The sequence below is a fragment of the Miscanthus floridulus genome, chromosome 16 (genome assembly GCF_019320115.1).
Source record: "Miscanthus floridulus cultivar M001 chromosome 16, ASM1932011v1, whole genome shotgun sequence".
In the NCBI taxonomy this organism is placed as follows: domain Eukaryota; kingdom Viridiplantae; phylum Streptophyta; class Magnoliopsida; order Poales; family Poaceae; genus Miscanthus; species Miscanthus floridulus.
The window spans coordinates 51016591-51037682 of record NC_089595.1 but is presented as its reverse complement, the minus strand read 5'-3'; the positions used below and the strand labels follow the sequence as shown (position 1 = coordinate 51037682).

The window sequence follows — 21092 nt, the reverse complement described above, 5'->3', positions numbered from 1 at the left end:
TTTAAAAAAGGTGATTTACAAAGTAAATATTTCTAGTGCTCAACAAATTCTAAGAAAATTACAATCGGTTACATATGACCCTAATAGTCTACTGTACAAATTTCATGCCATTTGGACAACTATAGCTACCTCTACAAAAATGACAAGTTACAAATGCTTATTTTAACAAAAATAGATTAGCATAGTGAAAAGTGTCAAGCAACATATTTCATGTTTTTCTTACTTTTATCTTAGCATAAGAATATTGTGCAAAAAATTTGTATGATCATATATTATGTATTTTTACCCATATAATTTCACTATAATCTAGCAATTAATTAAGATTAAATAGGAAGACCATATTACAAGTATGTTTACTGTAGGTTTAATATTTTTTCAAGCTAGATCATATCAACACAAGACCTGTAAAATTTGAATCACAATTTTATCACCTTCCTAGTTCAAGTTATGTAATTTACAAGATAGAAACTACTTTAAAAGCAATTATCTTGCTCAATGTAACTCTCCTAGAAAAAGACCCTAAATAGTAGATTTCATATTTTTATCAAATAGTACACTTCATGCTGAATCTACCAAAATTTGGTTTACCCCATTTGGATACCCCTAGCTCCATATATGAATTTTTGAAGTTTGTATTCAAATCTGTGAAAATAATTCAAAAACAACTAAACCCTAAATGCTAGGTGCACCCAGCGTATACACCACAGAGACACTGATGACTAGGCCCCATGGGTCAACTGACCCCACATGATAGAGGGATAGAGGCAGGGGATAGCTTTCACTGACAAGAACTCACCAACGGTGAGGTCACCGGCGACGAGGTCGACACCAACGTGTTCCCCATCCTATTCTGCACCTATAGGTACCCTAGGTTTCCTCAGAGGATCATCGGAGCTAGCTCGTCGGTGAGCATGATGGCTTAGTGGAGGTGCACGGTGGTGCTCCGGCCATCCCCGGTGATGGCATGGTCAGGCAAGCACGGCTATGGCATCTACAAACCCTCGCAAATCTCTATGGTGTGGATTAGGTTAGGGTGGAGCAGCGGCAAAGCTTGGCCACGTGCATGGCGGCATGACGGTGTGAGCATGGTGGTGAGTAGTGGTGTTCCGACGCTGATGTGCTAGTGTTGACTCAATGGCCAGCGGCGTGACCTAACCCTAACCCTAACCCTAGACTATCCCTAACAAGCAGAACGTGTGAGTGAGATGGCTCGGTGGAGCAAGGCCACAGTGAGCGCAAGCTCGGTAGTGCTCTAGCGAGGGTGTGGCGATGACGGACTTGCCTTTAGGCATTTACCTTGGCTCGGGCTAAGGCGATGGGTGGTCAACGAGGTGGAGGGGGAAATGGCCGAGTGGTGTGCATGAGATATCGGGGAATGGTGCTGCGATGGTGGCACGCGAGCTCGGTGGAGCTCAGCGGCGATGGCATGGTGTGTGGCAACTTTGCTCTGGCATGGCAAGAGAGAGGCAAAGTGAGGTAGAGGAGCATGAATGTGGGCAAGCGAGGGAGGGCAGTGGCATCACGTGGCTTTGTTGACCGCATCGGCGTCACCGATGTGGCCGGCGCCAGCGTATGGCCACCACATGGCATGCACAGCCTACACCAGTCAGCCACGACATGTGCGCGTGGTGCCAATTCAGACGTTGTTGAACCTGACTGATAGCGGTACTTAATGACTTTATAACTCCTAATCCGTGGTGAATTCTTGAAAACTTCCTTAATCAAATTTGTAGAGCTAAGTGAGACTACAAAAATGCTTAAAAGAGTTTGGCATAATTCCCAATGGTTTTCAAACTACTAAGCTCCAAAGTAGAGTACTTTGAAACTGTAGTTAACATATGACAGCAAAATTTTCTAAGTTTCAAAATAGCATTTTGTTGATTTTTGTGAGCCCTTTTTTACTAAGTCAGACACTGATTCAGCTCATGACTCTTAAATAAAGTTTGTTATCCTTGATGTGAACTACAACTTTTATTTAGGTCACATAGCCATACAAACACTCTAAGGTACTATTCAACTTTGGTCAAACTAGCATCATGAAAATGACATTTCAAAGTACACCAACACTTAAAAGCAAAATTGATCCATGTCATGAATACAAAAGTTGTTCCATTCACCATTCTATATGTGTCTAAGGTATATTAGTGCCCTTACAACCATTTCATACATTGGTCATACATGACTGCAAGCATAAGCATATATATAAAATCAACATTTCATGTGATAAGGTATAAGAATGAGATGAAATTTCTTATGCTCATGTTCATGAATGCTTGGATGATGCTTGTGCTCATGAAATGTAGGTGCCAAATGGAAAGCTTAACACTAGGGTGTTACAGCCAGCAAGCATGCCCAATGGGCATAGCCACTAAGCCCCCGGGCAATCCTAAGGGGATCCATTGAGGGGGGTCTTCTTCATTCGAGAACCATTGGACCCAAGGCTTAACATACATGTATGTTAGGATCTCGTTAGGATCCCCTGAGGCCTTCATGGCCTCACCTGGCATGATGGTGACAAAGGGCTGAATTTAATCTTCTGGTGACAAAACCTTCCTTGGCGGGGACAGCTTTCGCTGGCGAGAGTGTTGTGCCCTGCTTAGGGCCTTCTTCTCTAGTGTCATGGATGGTGCTCGGCTGTTGAGGGTGAGCGCATATGATATTGATCCCTTCATGAGTCCATGTTGCATGGGTCTTTGACTTGAGCGAGAGCTCGGTAGACTCATCTAGGAGTCATCAACTATAGGCTTGGGGGCACCCTCCTTTCTGATCGAAGCCTACCGTGGGCTGGGTGATCAAGAGCGCTAGGCTCTGGCATAGGGCTGTCTGATCATCGAAGCTCCACACCCTTCTAAGGGCTATGATAACAGGTCCTGGTCCTCTCAAGCTAGCCTTCTAGGGCCGTCCCACTATAGCCATAGATTAGGGAAGTGGGAACATGCCAAGGCTTGGACGAAGGCCCTCATTGGGCCCACTACTCAGTGGCTCCCAACCCAACTTCAAGGAGTTGGTCGGTATTTGGGGGATGCGCCACCCGAGCGCTTGTTGTTCGGGAGGTCAGGCTGCTCCATCTAGGGCTGGCGTAGCCCTCGAGGCCATTGTGGGCCCTTCTTGCCAGCAAAGGGGTGGCTTCTAGGCATGTCCCATCCACTGATGCCTTGCGCTAGTGGTTAATGGTGCTTAGGCCACCATGCCTGGTAGAGGAGTTATGACATGCGTGCGAGCCCCTGTGCCGTCCAGTCTTGTTTGGGAGATGGGACGTCGGGGCCATGTGGAGAAGATCTGGTGGAGGAGGAGTCACGACACTTGGTCTGCATGGATTCGAGTCATTGATGATAGTCGATGGGCTCGAGGGGAGGCAGATCCCCCAAGTCCTATGAGGAGGCGTGCATAGAGTGGGTGGCACACGCGGTAGAAAGTGGAATGGGGACTGGACTCATTGCTAGTGGTTCCTTGACTCTACCTTTACTGCACGGCCGTCATCACGCAACCACCCAAAGGTGTGCTGCGGGGATTAAAGGGACACCTAGCCAGTTCCCTAGGGTCCTTTGTAGCCATTGATGGTTGATCAAAGGGCCTAGAGCTGCTCATGATGCATTGTCTTTGGCTATAAAGGGAGGCCCTTAGGAGACGCGGTGTCTTCAATCCCATCCTCTAGCCCCCTCTCTTCTTCTTCCTCAAATCCATCTTCTTCGGTGGCGATGGTGGTGGCAATGAAGTGCGACACTTCCCTTCGAGTGGGCTTGGTGTTGTCTGCCGAGCGATTATGTCTTCGAGGGTGGAAGGACTCCAGAGAGGTAGCCCCCACAACTACATAAGGTGGCGGGAGATACTCCACAACGATGCACGGATCCCACTTCATGTAGGGTGGGGGCTGCCAGTCTTTGTCGCAGAACCGACCAATTTATAAGAATACAAGTATAATGGCAATCCGCAAGCGGTCGCACTGTCATACTTGAACCCATATAAACCCGGTAGTCCGTCGAGTACCACGACGGGTCTCGATAAACGATTTACAACAACCAAGATCGTACAGGATTCAACATACATGCCACATATTACATAAAGTTCATAGATACATTTCATCATCAGAGTACGAATAAAAGTTATTACAAAACAAGTTTGATAAACAAAGCGGAAGCAAATGAGTTTGAGATAAAGTTTTCCAACATAGTTTAATACAGTGCCAAACCAGATCACGGTCCACAAAAGCAAGGATAGGAATTACTAAGGAAGCCTGCCCAAGGCTTACTCCTCATCCACAGCGGGATAGAAGCAACTCTTGCAATAACCATGATACACAGTGCCATCTGCAACAATGGGAAAATAAACCCTGAGTACGAGAAGGTACTCAGCTAGACTTACCCGTCATGAACCAGAAATAAAATGACTCCAAGGATCATGCAAGGCTGTATAAGTGGATGTAACGTGACAACATTTTTGCGAAAAAGGCAATTAATCTTTGTACACTTGTGATTCCTTTATCAAGTTAATTATAACTATCCATTTCTAGATTAGCAACTACCCTGTGCCAAACGTGTGGTATATTATTTAGAATCATACAATAGTAACCATAGCAGGTATTGTAATTCCATATTCATCCGAACCATCATGTTTCATAACACAGTTACTACGATGTTGGAGCTAGCCAAGTTTCTCACTATCCGGGAGAGACGGCGATTCGAATCAATTTTCACCAGCTGGGAATTTATTCCTAACACAAACCCAGATCTATCAGCCACGATAGTCTTAGGTCACCTTTGGTACAACTCCGGTACACATTTCGCGGGTTCGTACTGCGCCGCACAATCTGGAACACCAGATGCCAGGATGCTCAGGCCAAGCCTGCCCTTGGGCTCAGTCTGATCGTTCCCCGGAAGGAGCGCACAACAGAACGATTCCCGGCCTGAGTTGAATTACTCGGCTTCGCGGTCGGAACAAATTATCCGGCCAGCTAAGTGAGAGGCATGCGTTCAATCTTGTCAGAAGTTCCAACAACGGTACGGTCCTTGATCGACACAGACGGGGATAGATCCACACCCAAGACCTCCATGCCTTGTTGCTTTTCTATCGACATCCCGCCCGGTCTCCATTTACATTAACCATGGTTCTTTTCCACGATAAACCATTATAACCAAATGTGCTCCGGTATCCACCTATATCTCGCAGGTGACAGGAAATCACCCGACTTCTACCGGTCTAAGCATGGCTAAGCCATATATTCGATCCTGGACCTATACCGGTTAAAGTGTAATTTCTGGACAAGGAATGTACATGCATCAAGTGGTTCATTCAACTCTTATAACCTAATGCATCAATCATAAATACGTAAGTAAAACAGTTGTAAATTACTGGGAGACTTATAATGCTCCGGGGCTTGCCTCGCAGAAAGGAAGTAGGGCGATGGTCAGGGCACTCCGGAAGCTCTCAGGTTCTGCTCCACGCCTTCGGGAGGCAGCGGCTTGTGGATCCTCCTGCTGGTTCCCTTCCTCTGCTTCTTCGAATTCCAGCAACGTGATCTCTTCCTCCGATCCTAGATGCATGAGTATGGTAATAAGTATTACGAATGCATATATGTTAACAAGTGCATCACGTTGTTGAGTAGGTGCATATCTCTTCTCGCTTACTACTTAACTACTTCTACAAAGCATCGACTATGCCATAAACAGTATCTACTTGTTTCACTCATAACTGGAGTTCTACAATTCCAAATACAGTGATCTGGACTTTCTGGAAAGCTTATCAAATTCTCTACAACTTTGTTATTAAACCATTTTTACAGTCTACATCAGTTTCAACATGCAACTCATCATATTCTAGAATCGGTCCGGAAACTATTTAACATGTAATATAAAGTAAGAATACTTCTACTTTATGTAGTCATTCAAAATTTGACAAACTAGAAACCTACCAAACAGTTTAAGCATACCAAATATAGTTAAGATAATTATGATGGCAAAGCCAAACTATTTATTAAATTGCCTTTATTATTTTATTTAGATATCTAGGTTAAATAATAAATATATATCAGATGTGCCTGAATAAATTCCTCAAAAATTTACAGAGCCTTAATAATGCTATCAAAGGGCTACTATAAAAATTTCATGTCATTTTACTAAGTAAGAACATCCTATGCAAAAATGATAAGGAAGCAAGGCTTGAAATATCATAAATGGAAAATCCTATTGAAAAGTGTCAAGCAACAAATTTCTTATTTTTCTTAACATCCATATGGTACTAGTATCACCTCCAACAAATTTCATGAATTTTGGACTCATAATTAATTTATAAAAATTCATGCAAGGATTAACTATTTATAAAAGAAAAATCTATAACTATAGATCTACACATGCACTGGTCCTCAAATTTTTATCCAAGCTCATGTATAACAAGAATAGCCTACCACAAAAATTTCATAATTTTTGGAGCACAGGAACTCTAGATATAAAATAAACAAATTTGAATGCATTCAAAAGCACATTTGAAATCCCTATTTAAATCTCCAGAAATTTCTACTGTTGAAACCAAGAACATATTTTTCCTAAATACTACACTTCCTAAGCAACACAATCATATTTATTTCACCATTTTAGGAGCTACCAAGCTAAAGATACAAAAATAACAAAACAAATCAAAAACTGGATTCAAAATGAGTTAGCCTACACTACTGTTGTCGCTGACAGGTGGGACCCGCTGGTCAGGGGACCCCACGTGTCAGTGACACAGAGCAGAGCAGCGGCGCTGCGCGGTGCTGGCGCGGCCAGAGCTCGCCGACGGCGAACTCGCCGGCGGTGACATCATCACACGATGATCTACTCGACTTCACGCATCGATTGAGCTACTTGGGTGGCCTTCTCATCGGAGCTAGCGGCTACGGCGGCGGCCATGGCGGGGTGGAGGTGCGGGTCGACGGTGAAATGCCGGTGTGGGCTACGGTGGTTCAAATCAACGCGTGGACAAGCATCTATGAACGCTGGGGGACCTAGCGCGCTAGCTAACAGAGCGGGAGGAGGACTGTGGCGGCGTGGCCACGACGACGGGGCTCACGGCGGAACTCCGGCGAGCCTACATGCGCTGCGGTGGCTTACCGGGCTTTGTCAGCGGGCACGGGGAGAAACAATGGGGTGCTGGGGAGACGGTGGAGCTATCACGGTGGTGCGGGAGTGGCCAGGCACGAGCTGCGCGTGGCTATGGCGACGGCGGAGCGGTGGGCGCTTGGCGGCTGCAGCAGCGGGGAAGAAAAGGCGCCGGGAGCGAAATGGGAGCGCAGGATGGCTCGGGCGGGCGCTGGCGTGATGAAGGCGTGCTCGGGCGCGGCGTGGCCTGCGCGGTCAGGGCAACGGCGACGCGCGGGCCGTCGCCGGGGACACGAGGCACGCGAACTCTGCCGTCGGTCGGCCACTGAACGCGTCGTTCAGTTTCGTCAGAAACGCGATGGCCGAGCCTGACAGCACGTTTTCAACTTGATTTACCGGCTAATCGGTGGCTCCTTCATGCAAACTTACTGAATAGAATTTGTAGACCCATGTACCAGCTTCAAATGTTGTTCAAGGATCGCATTCTAATTCTCACCCGAACTCAAGTTATAATGCCCTGAAGGTCAGCTTGTCAGGCTATCAGGGTTTCACGACTTAGCAAATTTCGTTAAGTGTTGAAATCAGGATTTTGATGATTCTTGTGATCCAATTTCAAACATGTTAGGAGCTGAATCATGTGATGACCCAAAAATAAAAGTTGTTCCTAATGTCAAACACTACAACTTTGCTTTAGTGAACTCCTCCATGCAAGGTCTCTAACACCTAGTTCAACTTTAGTCAAACATGTCACATTGAAATCATGATCCATACTCAAACCCTGGCTAAATGACCAAACTAGCCCTAACCTTAAATACCAAAGTTGTTCTTGATGATACTCTAAGCATGTTTAAACAATTTGCAAGGTTATTTAAGCATTTCATGTAGTAGTCACTCATATAGCTATTCAGGTCAACACATGAAATATCGCTTAAGTGCTTGATCAAGAAATGTGGCCTTCATGAACAAGGTTCCTTTTGTTAATCTAAGTGTAGCTAAGGTGTTGTAGTGACCAACATTACACACTAGCATTTATTTGCACATGATCATATGCATATGTTACAAGAAACACGAAATAACAAGCAATGTTTCATATGTTTCGATCAGATGTTTCAATTGTAAATGATGATTTATGAATGCTTGATGCTTATGCTCATGTTATGCAAGTCAAGTTATGCAAGGCTAACACCCGAGGTGTTACAGTCTTCATCTATGGCAGGGTTGGTCAATCCCCCAGAGGCCCTCGGTCTAGGAGCCTAGTGGCACAAGTCTCGTAGAAGGGGTCAGGACGGTGTCTTGCTGAGCCTCTTCCCATGAGATCCCCTAATCACATGCCTAAAGTAGGTCTAGGGAGGCAGGCCTTCTCTGGCATGGTAGGTCGGCCTCCGCCACTGGCATCCCATCCCCTCCCCAAGGAGGAGAGGAGATCATCATGGGGTCGAGGGGGTGACCCTGTGCTGAGTAGAAGCGGTTTTTGTCGTCATATACTGTAGTTGTTCCCAATCAATGAAATGAAATTACTTTCATGTGTAATCCCATTTTGCTCTTAAGTCATGCTTAGAGACTTGATCCCTCATTAGGCTAGGCTGTTACGACAATGGCCTCATTAGCCAAGATTGCCTGCCCGTGCTGCTAGCAAGTAAGTCCGTGAGAACCTTGGGTTTATGGTCATTCCATGCCCTAGTCATGTCCCCAGAGGGGAGATCCTTGGCTTCCCGACTGAGCCACTCATATAGTTCCCAAGCCTGTTTGTCAGTACGGCTCATTGCCTCCCTCGTTGGGTCACCACGAGTGGCTCAAGCCAGTACTCGGACATCGTTCATCAAAATGGTCAGTGCGCTCTTAGGCGCCATAGCTACAGCGGCGTGGGCTCGCCTCCTAAACTTCCTCACACTTTCAGTTGCTTCAGGCGCCCTTGAAGCCTAGTAGGCCAGCCTTGAACTCTCGGTGATGCCCCCTTTTGGGGGCCCTTGGACCGACATGTGGTGGGGTGGAATGATCTGATGAAGGATCAAGAGATAGGCAGAAATCTATAAAAAATAGAATGGACGCAAAAGAGGGGAAAGAGGACATAGCTGGTAACGTGATGGCCAGGGCCGCTCTATTAGCACCTTGTCGATCTTTTGCCTATTCCTCCTACTTTGTTCGCCCGTCCTTGCCTCACTTAGGGGCCTTCTATAGTGGTCCTCCTTGAGAAAAGGTCAGTAAGTGGTCAGCTCAGTCGATCCTCTAGTGCGACCAAGCCATCATTGGGATGGATCTGGTCAAGGAAGATAGTGAATAGAGTAGATAGAAGTAAGTGAAGCAAGAGGGTCAGGGTCGGGACTTATCTTGGTTTTTGTTGTTGGAGAGGGAGGTCGGTAGGCGGGCCTTGGCTCTAGAGGCGTAACTTCTAGGTGGTTGGCTTGTTGATGGCCTTCCCTCATGGGGAAAGGTTAGAACTCACCTCGATCGGGTCAGCCCCTTCTAGGGAGCTGAGCACCTAGATGGAGGGGCCAGTCAAGCCATCCCAACCACCAAAGGTCTTGACCGCCTGACCAATGCTCGGTTGGTCGAGCACCATTGTTGTCTTGGTTGCCTCCTCTACTAGCACCCTTCCTACATCACGGTTGGGGTTGTCGGGAGCACAAGGGGTGACGAGCGTGACCGCTTGGGCAACACAGTCTTGCTCATAGTAGTAGGCTTGCTCGAAGCTACCCTCGATGATGATGAACCCCTTCGGGTCGGGCATCTTAAGCTTGAGGTAGGTGTAGTTGGGGACGGCCATGAACTTGGTGAAGCATGATCGACCAAGGAGGGCATGGTAGACACCAGGAAAGTTGACAACCTCAAAGGTGAGTGGCTCCTTGTGGAAGTTGTCTGGCTGGCCGAAGGTGATGTTGAGCCAGATGCATCTGAGGGGTACAGCTTCCTTCCACGGCATAAATCCCAGAGAATGGTGCCTTGCTAGGGTGTTGGATGCTCTAAGGAATGCCCATCTTGTCGAGGGTGCTAGCGTAGAGTATATTGAGGCCACTACCCCTGTCCATCAGCACCTTGGTGAGGCACGTGGTGCCCATGATCGGGCTGACCACGAGTGGGAAGCGCCTCGGATGAGGGACACGATCAGGATGGTCTTCTTGGTCTAAGGTGATGGCCATCTAGGACCACTAGAGCCATGTCAGGATGGCAAGGGTGTGAACGGTGTTAACATCCTGCTTGGTGATGCGGCGCTGCCGGTAGGATTCGTATGCTTGGGAGCCCTCGAAGATCATGAGGCAGCGCTTGGCCTTAGGGAACTCATTGTCCTCCTCCTAGGTGCCATCCGTTGGGTCATCGCCCTTCAGGGCAAGCTTTTGGGCCTTGCCCTATTGGCCGAGGGTGCTACAGATGCAGCCCTTCATGGTGGCGTAGTCCTTGAGAAGATGCTTCATCTACCCCCCATGGAACGAGTAGAGGGACTCGAGCGCCTTCTTGAAGTGTTCTAGGCGTGTAGCACGCCCATAGGGCTGAGGTCTGGTGGTGTGGTCAGTCACAGCGACTATCTCCTCCCCCACAGTGCTTTCGGTCCTTGTTTCACCTACTGCGACATTGCTGGGACGAGGCAGGATCGTCAGCGACATCGCCACCACTAAGGTGGCCAGTGGCCTTGGCTTTCCCGTTGAAGTTGGCCTAAATGGCCTCCTCGTTGGTGGCATATTGGGTGGTGACGTCCAGGAGCTCCCACATCATTCGTGGGGTCTCATGGCCAAGTGCATGGACAAGCGCCTCGCAGGTTGTGCCGCAGATGAAGGCGTTGATCACATCGACATCGGTGATGTTCGGGAACCCATTGCGCATTGAATGTACTCTTGGAGGGTCTCATCGGCCCTCTGCTTATAGTTGTAGAGATCCCAGGAGTTCCCCAGGTAGGTGTAGGTACCCTGGAAGTGGCCGATGCAGACCGCACGGAGATCGCCCTAGCAGCGGATGCTGCCGGGCTCGAGCTGCTCGAGCCAAGATCTGGTTGAGATTGACAGAAGTAGAGGAAGGTACTAGACAGCGAAGTCATCGTCTGACCCCCTGGCCTTCATGGCAAGGCAGTAGTCCTCCAGCCAATGGTCCGTGTTAGTCTCATCGTCGTACTTGGAGATGTGCATCGATGGCCAAAAACGCCTGGAGTAGAGGGCCGCTCAGATCGCTATCCTAAACACTAGGGGGTCAAAGTGATTCGAGACACGGCCCTCGCCCCATCGCTTAGTGGTACGGGACTGCGCCTAGCCTCAATGGTGTCACAGACATCGTGGGGGAACACTGAGGAGAAAGGTCGCACCTTTGCTCCTACCGAGGCTTGGTGCCCCGAGTCCACAGTCGGTCAGAGCTATTACCGAAGGTGTCACTGCTGCTCCCTACCACCCATAGGGTGTCAGCATCAGAGCACCCCTCGTTGGCATTGGCCGTCGTTTGGGATGGTCAAGAGAGCGCGGCACAGCGCCAAGAGGCCAAACTCTCAGCCTGCTCCTCGAGGGCAACGCGAAGAAGCCGCTTTGCCTCATTAAGCCGCTCATTGGTCTTTAGGTCCGGCGTGTCGGAGATGTCTTCTAGGCGGCAAGCGGCGGCCACCATGTTATACACCACGCGGGGAAAGCAGGGGCCACTAGGAGCCTCCGTGTGGGCATCGTCATCATCACTGAGAGGGTGTGCGGTGTAACACCTCTGGTGTTTGACCTAATACTAAAATTTGACATGTCATCATGTGCATTGCAAAGCATTCATATAGTATAAAGTTTTGAATGCATTCACTAAATAAGGTTTATTTCATAATGTTGTTATTTCATGTGATGTGTTTCAAAAACCCAAAATACAGATCATGACCACAGGGGTTAAATTTCATGTGATCATGTGAGGTCATATGTCCTTTGACTCAAATAACCCTAATGGGCCATGTTACTGGTCAAAAAAAATCAAAATCTAAGTAAAAGGAAGACAAATCAAATTTGAATTCACATTCAAATTATAAAAGTCCTTTTTGCCCCTTTTAACTAATTCAAAATCCATGAGGAATTTGGGGTTGAGGCAAAAAGCAAAGTTGGAGATTATTTTATATGGGTCAACTTTGGTATTCAAAGTTTTTCAAGTTTACATACAAAATTTGGAGTAATTTTGGAATGATTCAAATCTTTAAATGTACCCCAAATGTGAAATTCAAAATGGAGGCAGAATTTGAAAATGTTTCTTAAACCAAAGTTGTAGTACTTGAAAAGTTGAGCAACTTTCATTTTTGGAGATTTTCAACTTCTTTAGAAAATTTCTGAGTAATTTGAGATATGAATGCAGTGGCAGTTCTGTAAATTTTTCAAAAATTTCACCTCCACCTCACTGCTTGCCGCCGGCGCCACGCGGTGTTCACCGCCGATCGGTTTTTCACCGCTTTCGCGCGCAGTGACACGCCGTTGTCACCGTGGCAAGTCCGCCGTGCGTTGGCGACACCGTACGCCCTCAAGCTTGCTATAAATAGCCACCGTCGCCGCCGTCGTCATCGTTTTCCCCTCTGCTCTGCTTCGCCACCGCGTAGCTCCGCCGCTCGCCGTAGGTCTCGTCAAGCCGCGTCTGTCGTTCCTAGCTACGTCAACGCGAGCGCTTTGGTCTTGTGCTCCACTTCGACTTGCTCTCGTCGCTGGTGTTGGCCGGAATCGCCCGGCGCAACCCGTCTTCCCCGTGACCGGTCAGAGCTCCGCCGCGACTGCCTTCACCGTGGCCAGGCTACTCCAGGCCGTCTCCGACTGCACCAAGCACATCACCGTGATCGCTGTGAGCTCCTGAGCGTGTTGCTCACTCTTCCTTTGACTCTACTGCACCGTAGCCCTAGTAACATCGATCACCGTCGGGTCCGAGCCGCCATGGCCGGCGTCGGGTTCCTTCCGGTGTGTCCTTTTCTATTTTGAGGCTTGGGATAGGTGCGCGACTTGGTGTAGATCATGTAGGAGCAGTTCGTGTCGCCGGGGAGTCACCACCGGCGCGTTTTGCTGGCCGGAGCTGGCCGCGCCGCCGTGCCTTGCCCACTGTCGCTGACACGTGGGGTCAGGCTGTCAGTGATGCTGAGGAAGAAGAACAGTGAGCCTTGATTATTTTCTGATTTTGAATAGTGCAGAGATTTGGCAATTTTGTAGGAATTTATTTACACATTCAAAAATTCTAAAAATTTTTGTGTAGCTTCTGTACATGTTCTAGTATGATATAAAAATTTGAAACTTGGAATTTGAATAAATTTTTAATGTTCAAATATTTGGTCCATTAATTGAAAAATGCAATTTCCATGATTTTTGTAGGTCACTATATAACTCCAAAAATTATGAAATCTATTTTGGTACACTAATTTATCATGAGGAAGCTTACATAAAAATTTGAGCTTAATTGGACAAAGTTTATTTTATGACTAATGAAGACTTACTTATTTAATTAATTATTCATTTAATCAATGTTGATCAATTAAGATTTGTTTAACTTTAGATTTGAGTGTTGACCTTGGGTCATTAACTTATAATGATCCTTAGAACTTTAATTAGTATTTGAACTAATATCTAATTTGTAATTAGTAAATCTTAATGACATTTCATGTGATAACAAAAGTCATTAATAAGTTAACTCGTCGAAACCCTAAGTGTTAATTAGTGTTGGATCTTGTTTTGGTCATGTTTTGTGACTAGTAGGGTTCCAAGATCCATTAGGTCAAGTCAAGTGTGTGTTTCTTAATGATAGGGTTACAGGTTGGTTTTGTTGGCTTGCAACTGTACCGCGAAATAAAATCGTTTGCGGGTGTTTCTACATTTCATGTACCGTGAAAGCATCATGTTTACATTATCATCATGTTAAAGCATATGTTACCATTTCGTGTAGAACCCGAGAACGAAACGATTCTAGTTGAGCAAGTTCTGGAAGAATCCCCGGTTGTCACGGGATTTGATAATTGTGGTACTAATCCGGAACCAGAAATCGTCAACGAAGGCAAGCCCCGGTTTATGCATTAAGCCATTACCTTGTTACTTTGAAAAGTTTATCACCTATGTTACTTATTGCATTAAGTTGATCAATTCAAATGTTACCTACTTGATGCATTACCTACCTTGATAATTGTTTACCATCCTTGAAGATGTTTTCATTTATAAAGGCGTAGTGTGCTTAGTATGCTTTATGATAGGCTTTCAAAGTAAAAGTTTTGATACAATCAAAGATGGCATACTGGCCAAAGAAAGGAAGAATATTGAATAAACTAGAGACTAGTCGGGTGACTTATCTTGAATGTTGGGTATTGTTGCCGACTATGTCGCTTAAAGGCCACTCATTGTGGATCTTCTGAACGAGACACTTTGTAGTACTGGTCACATACTCCGGTAAGCCTACTTCGGCTAATCCGATACTAAGACGAATGCCCGCGCACTGGGAGTGGAGAGATGGCGGGAGTAGCGTGTACCCTCGTGGCTGGAATGTGGCCGGATTTGAGGTGTGCTGTGCTCTCGGGTGGCGTGGAGACGGCTTAGTATAGGAAGATCCGATAGCAAGGTTGATATATGCAAGATTAAGTTCTACATATGTCGTGTGATAAGGAATCCCTAGCTGGGACTTGAATCAATTCGAATTGCCGGTGCTCCGCGGATATGGAGACTCGATTCATTACAGAAGCAATGTAGTACTGGTGAATTACTAAAACATGAGAAAAAGAATGGAATGAGAAGGAATGGAATATGAGAAATATATATTTAGTTGAGATAATGAACTAAAGAACTAGTGGTAAACTTGAAAATAGAATGAAGGATAGTAAGCTTTTGGCAAAGAACTTTTGAACCTTGCTACACCCTTACCTTGCCCCAAATCCCTGCATCTCTAAAGTCTTACACCCCGTTACGTCGGGTTAGTCTTGTTGAGTACCTTTGTACTCAGGGTTTGTTAACCCTTGTTGCAGGTGAGTCGCATGCGCAGGCTTGTTTTGGTCCCTACTGCATGTCTGTGTTTGAAGTCAATGACGATGAGGAGTGATGAATGGCCTTTGGACAAGGCACTAGTTTGTATGATAAATAAAGTTAATGTAATATTATCCTGCTACTATGGTTGTATAACACTTATGGTATTGTAAGTTTGAAAACAACTGGTTTGTAATTATGTTATCTTAAGACTTCCGCTATCTTTTACTCTGGTATATATTTGAATAAACTGTTGTAATCTGCAATGACTGTGATTGGGATCCTGTTTGAAAAGAGAATCGTGGATGATTCGGGTTTTCCGAGGACACCCGACAGACCTGTTGAGTTGTTGGGAACTCGTGTACGCTATCCGAGGTCTGTTAAGACAACGATAGGTGCATGTGGGCCCAATTCCTTAGGAGGTTCTGCCATAGCTGGTATCAGAGCAGTTCCCATCTAAGATCGTTGTAGGTTACTTTGGAAAACCTTCAAAAGGATTTGGGTCAATGAAAGTAAACATGATATTTTGAAAGTTCAATTTCTTTCTTCTTACCTATGATCTAGGCTTAATCCTGTCTTATTTGAAAGTTTGTGGCGGATAATATGATTAGGTTTGTCCTATGAATTATAAAAATCTAGTACTCATGATTATGTTAATCTTTTGGTACTTAGATTCGTAAGATCGATTCATGCATCATGCTTAAGCACATTGCATATTAATTCCCCTTAGTAGTGGTTGGGGTATGGCAAAGACCAAGAAAACCGCACGCAAGTCCACCGGACCTCATGGAGTCCCTCGTCACCAATTGGCACCAAGAAATCACGAGCTTGGTGAAGGAAGTTCCAAGAACCCAGGAGAGGAAGGATCTTCGAGCAACCCCGCCAACGTCGAGAACCTTAACAAGGAGCTCAACACTCTTCGTCGAGCTCATGCTAAAGACCAAGAAGAGCTGGCGGAAATGCAAAGGGGCATCACCATGACCATGGAGCTGCGGAATGAAGCCTGGACACGAGAAGATGCGGCCAATGAACGCGTCAATGAGTTGGAGTTCTATGTAGAGGACCTGGAGATGGACAATGCCATCTTGCATGAGAATGTCCATATGCTGTATGCCCAACTTCATCCTCCTCATGGGGATGGTGAAGTTACCGATGAAGAAATGATAGTAGCTCCAGGAGAAGTCGAGAATGAAGAAGAGGAGGAGGATCCTGAGGAGTTAGTGTACTTCTCAGATGAAGATGAGGTTTCGTCTGATATGGGCACGGATGCCGAAGACTGAAAGCTTGGAGTAGTAGTAGTTCCTTTACTGCTTTCCTAGAGAACCAGGGTTGTCTTGTGGGATACAAGACATGTAATTTAAATAAGAACCCTTTGTAGCATGCAACCTTTTAAAAGCTTTCAATAAAGAATAATGTAAATAAATGTGTTTCTCTAACAGATGCCTCGTCCTATCACCCGAACTGGTGCTAGTGGCTTGCATGATGATGATGAGTGCCCAAATCCTCCACCAATGCCCTCGACTATGGCAGATGCCATAGCTGCACTCGTCAACGCAACGGCAGAGAATGCCAGGCTGTTAAGGGAGTTGGCGCAGAACCAGCAGGCACCACATCCTAATCGTGGCCGTCGCAATAATGGAAACGACGAGTCAACTTATGTGGATTTTACTGACACACGTCCGCCTGTGTTCTCTAAGGCAGACGAACCTTTAGAAGCTGATGATTGGCTTAGGACAATAGAGCAAAAGTTCGAGCTAATCCACTGTACTGAGGTTCAAAAACCAAGGTTTGCGGCACAGCAACTCCGAGGAGCTGCTGGTGCTTGGTGGGCAAATTTGGTAGCAGTACAGCCCGTTGGTCACCAAATCAACTGGAGGGAGTTCAAGGATGCCTTCAGGGCACATTATATTCCGGACGGTGTGATGACCATGAAGCTGAAGAGAAAGTTAAACTCATACAAGCCAATATGAAGGTAGCTCAATCTAGACAGAAAAGCTATGCTGATAAGAGGAGACGACCGCTAGAATTCAAAGTGGGAGATTATGTCTACCTCAAGGTATCACCGATGAAAGGAGTTCATCGTTTTGGGATTCGGGGAAAGTTGGCGCCCCGTTATGTCGGTCCTTTTCAGATCCAACAACGATGTGGACCAGTCGCCTATCGCGTCAAGCTACCAGATCACATGTCAGCGGTGCATGATATCTTTCATGTATCTCAGTTAAAGAAGTGTCTTCAAGTACCTGACCAGGAAATCGACTTTGGTGGTGTAGAACTAGAACCTGATTTGACTTATGCCGAGTATCCCATTAGAGTCTTAGATCAGAAAGATCGAGTCACTCGGAGACGTACGATCAAGTTCTACAAAGTACAATGGAATCAACACACTGAAGATGAAGCTACTTGGGAGTCCGAGGATTACTTAGAAGAAAATTTTCCTGACTTCTTCGCTTCTATCTAGTTGCAATACCTTGTCTATATTGTAACTTGTCTTGTTAACAGAATGGAAAACCCCCTCACTAGCTTTTTGAATAAAGTTATGATGTGTTAGCTTGACACATTTCCTTTTCCATTACTTAGCCTTAAGTTTTAAATCTCGGGACGAGATTTCTTTAAGGGGGAAGGGTTGTAACACCTCTGGTGTTTGACCTAATACTAAAATTTGACATGTCATCATGTGCATTGCAAAGCATTCATATAGTATAAAGTTTTGAATGCATTCACTAAATAAGGTTTATTTCATAATGTTGTTATTTCATGTGATGTGTTTCAAAAACCCAAAATACAGATCATGACCACAGGGGTTAAATTTCATGTGATCATGTGAGGTCATATGTCCTTTGACTCAAATAACCCTAATGGGCCATGTTACTGGTCAAAAAAATCAAAATCTAAGTAAAAGGAAGACAAATCAAATTTGAATTCACATTCAAATTATAAAAGTCCTTTTTGCCCCTTTTAACTAATTCAAAATCCATGAGGAATTTGGGGTTGAGGCAAAAAGCAAAGTTGGAGATTATTTTATATGGGTCAACTTTGGTATTCAAAGTTTTTCAAGTTTACATACAAAATTTGGAGTAATTTTGGAATGATTCAAATCTTTAAATGTACCCCAAATGTGAAATTCAAAATGGAGGCAGAATTTGAAAATGTTTCTTAAACCAAAGTTGTAGTACTTGAAAAGTTGAGCAACTTTCATTTTTGGAGATTTTCAACTTCTTTAGAAAATTTCTGAGTAATTTGAGATATGAATGCAGTGGCAGTTCTGTAAATTTTTCAAAAATTTCACCTCCACCTCACTGCTTGCCGCCGGCGCCACGCGGTGTTCACCGCCGATCGGTTTTTCACCGCTTTCGCGCGCAGTGACACGCCGTTGTCACCGTGGCAAGTCCGCCGTGCGTTGGCGACACCGTACGCCCTCAAGCTTGCTATAAATAGCCACCGTCGCCGCCGTCGTCATCGTTTTCCCCTCTGCTCTGCTTCGCCACCGCGTAGCTCCGCCGCTCGCCGTAGGTCTCGTCAAGCCGCGTCTGTCGTTCCTAGCTACGTCAACGCGAGCGCTTTGGTCTTGTGCTCCACTTCGACTTGCTCTCGTCGCTGGTGTTGGCCGGAATCGCCCGGCGCAACCCGTCTTCCCCGTGACCGGTCAGAGCTCCGCCGCGACTGCCTTCACCGTGGCCAGGCTACTCCAGGCCGTCTCCGACTGCACCAAGCACATCACCGTGATCGCTGTGAGCTCCTGAGCGTGTTGCTCACTCTTCCTTTGACTCTACTGCACCGTAGCCCTAGTAACATCGATCACCGTCGGGTCCGAGCCGCCATGGCCGGCGTCGGGTTCCTTCCGGTGTGTCCTTTTCTATTTTGAGGCTTGGGATAGGTGCGCGACTTGGTGTAGATCATGTAGGAGCAGTTCGTGTCGCCGGGGAGTCACCACCGGCGCGTTTTGCTGGCCGGAGCTGGCCGCGCCGCCGTGCCTTGCCCACTGTCGCTGACGCGTGGGGTCAGGCTGTCAGTGATGCTGAGGAAGAAGAACAGTGAGCCTTGATTATTTTCTGATTTTGAATAGTGCAGAGATTTGGCAATTTTGTAGGAATTTATTTACACATTCAAAAATTCTAAAAATTTTTGTGTAGCTTCTGTACATGTTCTAGTATGATATAAAAATTTGAAACTTGGAATTTGAATAAATTTTTAATGTTCAAATATTTGGTCCATTAATTGAAAAATGCAATTTCCATGATTTTTGTAGGTCACTATATAACTCCAAAAATTATGAAATCTATTTTGGTACACTAATTTATCATGAGGAAGCTTACATAAAAATTTGAGCTTAATTGGACAAAGTTTATTTTATGACTAATGAAGACTTACTTATTTAATTAATTATTCATTTAATCAATGTTGATCAATTAAGATTTGTTTAACTTTAGATTTGAGTGTTGACCTTGGGTCATTAACTTATAATGATCCTTAGAACTTTAATTAGTATTTGAACTAATATCTAATTTGTAATTAGTAAATCTTAATGACATTTCATGTGATAACAAAAGTCATTAATAAGTTAACTCGTCGAAACCCTAAGTGTTAATTAGTGTTGGATCTTGTTTTGGTCATGTTTTGTGACTAGTAGGGTTCCAAGATCCATTAGGTCAAGTCAAGTGTGTGTTTCTTAATGATAGGGTTACAGGTTGGTTTTGTTGGCTTGCAACTGTACCGCGAAATAAAATCGTTTGCGGGTGTTTCTACATTTCATGTACCGTGAAAGCATCATGTTTACATTATCATCATGTTAAAGCATATGTTACCATTTCGTGTAGAACCCGAGAACGAAACGATTCTAGTTGAGCAAGTTCTGGAAGAATCCCCGGTTGTCACGGGATTTGATAATTGTGGTACTAATCCGGAACCAGAAATCGTCAACGAAGGCAAGCCCCGGTTTATGCATTAAGCCATTACCTTGTTACTTTGAAAAGTTTATCACCTATGTTACTTATTGCATTAAGTTGATCAATTCAAATGTTACCTACTTGATGTATTACCTACCTTGATAATTGTTTACCATCCTTGAAGATGTTTTCATTTATAAAGGCGTAGTGTGCTTAGTATGCTTTATGATAGGCTTTCAAAGTAAAAGTTTTGATACAATCAAAGATGGCATACTGGCCAAAGAAAGGAAGAATGTTGAATAAACTAGAGACTAGTCGGGTGACTTATCTTGAATGTTGGGTATTGTTGCCGACTATGTCGCTTAAAGGCCACTCATTGTGGATCTTCTGAACGAGACACTTTGTAGTACTGGTCACATACTCCGGTAAGCCTACTTCGGCTAATCCGATACTAAGACGAATGCCCGCGCACTGGGAGTGGAGAGATGGCGGGAGTAGCGTGTACCCTCGTGGCTGGAATGTGGCCGGATTTGAGGTGTGCTGTGCTCTCGGGTGGCGTGGAGACGGCTTAGTATAGGAAGATCCGATAGCAAGGTTGATATATGCAAGATTAAGTTCTACATATGTCGTGTGATAAGGAATCCCCAGCTGGGACTTGAATCAATTCGAATTGCCGGTGCTCCGCGGATATGGAGACTCGATTCATTACAGAAGCAATGTAGTACTGGTGAATTACTAAAACATGAGAAAAAGAATGGAATGAGAAGGAATGGAATATGAGAAATATATATTTAGTTGAGATAATGAACTAAAGAACTAGTGGTAAACTTGAAAATAGAATGAAGGATAGTAAGCTTTTGGCAAAGAACTTTTGAACCTTGCTACACCCTTACCTTGCCCCAAATCCCTGCATCTCTAAAGTCTTACACCCCATTACGTCGGGTTAGTCTTGTTGAGTACCTTTGTACTCAGGGTTTGTTAACCCTTGTTGCAGGTGAGTCGCATGCGCAGGCTTGTTTTGGTCCCTGCTGCATGTCTGTGTTTGAAGTCAATGACGATGAGGAGTGATGAATGACCTTTGGACAAGGCACTAGTTTGTATGATAAATAAAGTTAATGTAATATTATCCTGCTACTATGGTTGTATAACACTTATGGTATTGTAAGTTTGAAAACAACTAGTTTGTAATTATGTTATCTTAAGACTTCCGCTATCTTTTACTC

The 21092-nt window shown here is 45.2% G+C and overlaps 1 protein-coding gene across 1 annotated transcript; it reads right to left on the bottom strand.

Annotated features, from left to right (window-relative positions):
- Positions 1-9552: 9552 nt before the first annotated feature.
- On the bottom strand, positions 9553-9993 carry LOC136510675 (uncharacterized). Its single transcript, XM_066505048.1, has one exon. It carries the CDS (start codon positions 9991-9993, stop codon positions 9553-9555), a length of 441 nt encoding a protein of 146 aa, XP_066361145.1.
- Between the last annotated feature and the right edge of the window lie 11099 nt (positions 9994-21092).